This window comes from Metarhizium album (genome assembly GCF_000804445.1).
Source record: "Metarhizium album ARSEF 1941 chromosome Unknown scaffold_79, whole genome shotgun sequence".
Lineage (NCBI taxonomy): Eukaryota > Fungi > Ascomycota > Sordariomycetes > Hypocreales > Clavicipitaceae > Metarhizium > Metarhizium album.
In genome coordinates this window covers 1,441-3,207 of record NW_024467653.1, presented here as the reverse complement: position 1 = coordinate 3,207, position 1,767 = coordinate 1,441, and the positions used below count along the sequence as shown (strand labels likewise).

At 51.8% G+C, this 1,767-nt stretch overlaps 1 protein-coding gene across 1 annotated transcript; it reads right to left on the bottom strand.

The window, feature by feature from the left end:
* Positions 1-159: 159 nt before the first annotated feature.
* Positions 160-567, bottom strand: MAM_08446 (uncharacterized protein; the record flags this gene model as incomplete). The annotated part of the gene is made up of 1 exon (XM_040827243.1): positions 160-567. One exon carries the CDS (start codon positions 565-567, stop codon positions 160-162), a length of 408 nt encoding a protein of 135 aa, XP_040674760.1.
* Between the last annotated feature and the right edge of the window lie 1,200 nt (positions 568-1,767).

Here is a 1,767-nt window from a genome sequence, read left to right as displayed (position 1 = left end):
ATATTTTCATTGCTCATCCAGACCTCCTCCAGCACCTCCTGATCATTCTCTTGTAGGAACAAATCCAGATCTTTTCCGTTGAGCCTAATACTTTTCAGCCGATTATGCTGCTTGACGCTTGCGAGAGCGTTAGAAGAGATGTCTGTGATCTGTCAGTAATCACGTCTGGTTTCCATGAATCTTGTGGAACCGACTGCGATCGTAGACTTTCACCAACCACCAACGATTATCCGCAGGAAGATGTCGTCGAGCTGCTTCAAGTCGATGCTCGCCGTAGAGTATAGCCAACTTCTCAGTAACCGGGAGGGACAGGGGTTGGCTGCCTTCTTCGACATCGGAAAGCGAGAAGGATTGTATGCCTGCTTGGGCGAGCGCATCTCGGAACCTGGCTCGATCCATCAAAGCAGGTATTGCATGTCTGTCAATGTCGTTGCCACACCCAAATTTACGGAAACCTTCGACCAGCCGATCGACTTTTGCAGTTTGAATGTGCTTCATTGGATCAGGTTTGAGATTTGCCAAACGTATACGAACGAGGCCCAGCAAGTATGGTTCCTTGGGCGTCATTTCGGCGCACAGGCTGATTCCAGCGTTGGACGGAAACGACACGCTAATTTAATGTTACATCAAAGCACCATTGAGAATTTCCAGGCAGCTGTGACAAAGGACCCCCCCTGCTCCAAGGCGACCCCTCCACCTGCCGTGATCTGGTAAAACAGCGCCTGTTCCAGTCGCTGTGCATACTAAAGATTGGTGACGCCGGTATATGTGGCAGTCTTAACGTGCGCCTCTGCGTGCTGTTTGAAACCAGTAGTGATGGGTCGCGGCAAAAGATTCTACGGAGGGCTACATACTGAACTTACTCTATTCAAGCCTCTGAAAGTCTAATATCCTTGTCGCTCCTGTAGCGAAGCGGTTGGCACCGCCAATCGAAGAGGAGCTCGTGAACTGGTGCCCCGCGCCACATTATCCCTTCTCGCGAAACCGCGGATCTGCCGGAAGACGTCTCCAGCGAACAAGGGGTAAGTTACTATTGCAGCAGCCAAGAGCTGGGCATCTTGACAACTCAAAAGAACCACATTCCACAACCTGGCCGATCCATCTTTCCATCCCACTCATGTCTTCGTGGCCTCACGACACCAACGGCACCCAGACAACTTGGCCAGATTCTTTGCCACCCGACCACGTATTTTCATTCAATGAAATTCCTCGCGTACCCCATGATCAGAGCACTTCTCGCTGTGCTCATCATCGTCTGCATTGTTCAAAGCGGTATTGTTTCGCACACGTGTGTTTTGTTGAACAAGACCGGAACGTCGCCGCCACGTCCTCATGCGACGTCAAAGACATTCACAGAAGCTGGCAATACGACAGAATGGCGCTATGATGCAGACAAGCACTCCGAAAACATTGCATTCGATTCAAAACAATGCGACGCGGCTTTTCCAAACTTATGGCGCGAGATCGATCGGGCGCATGCCTTCTGGACCAGTCAACTCCCGCGCCAGATAACCATCAATGACACCTCACTCGATCGCTGGGGAGGTGGTGTCTCTCGGTGTTTGATTCACAACAACCGACTTCGTATCCTACAAACCAAAGGCATCTTCGGCGTTGAAGGTTCGCAATTGCCCGAGCGATCCTTGGCCGTATGGCAGCAAATCCACCGCGCCCTTCTCGGGGCCACTGCGTCGGGAGAAAATCTCCCAGACATCGAATTCCCACTCAGCGTCGAAGATCGACCGGACACCGTCGGTGGCCAGAATG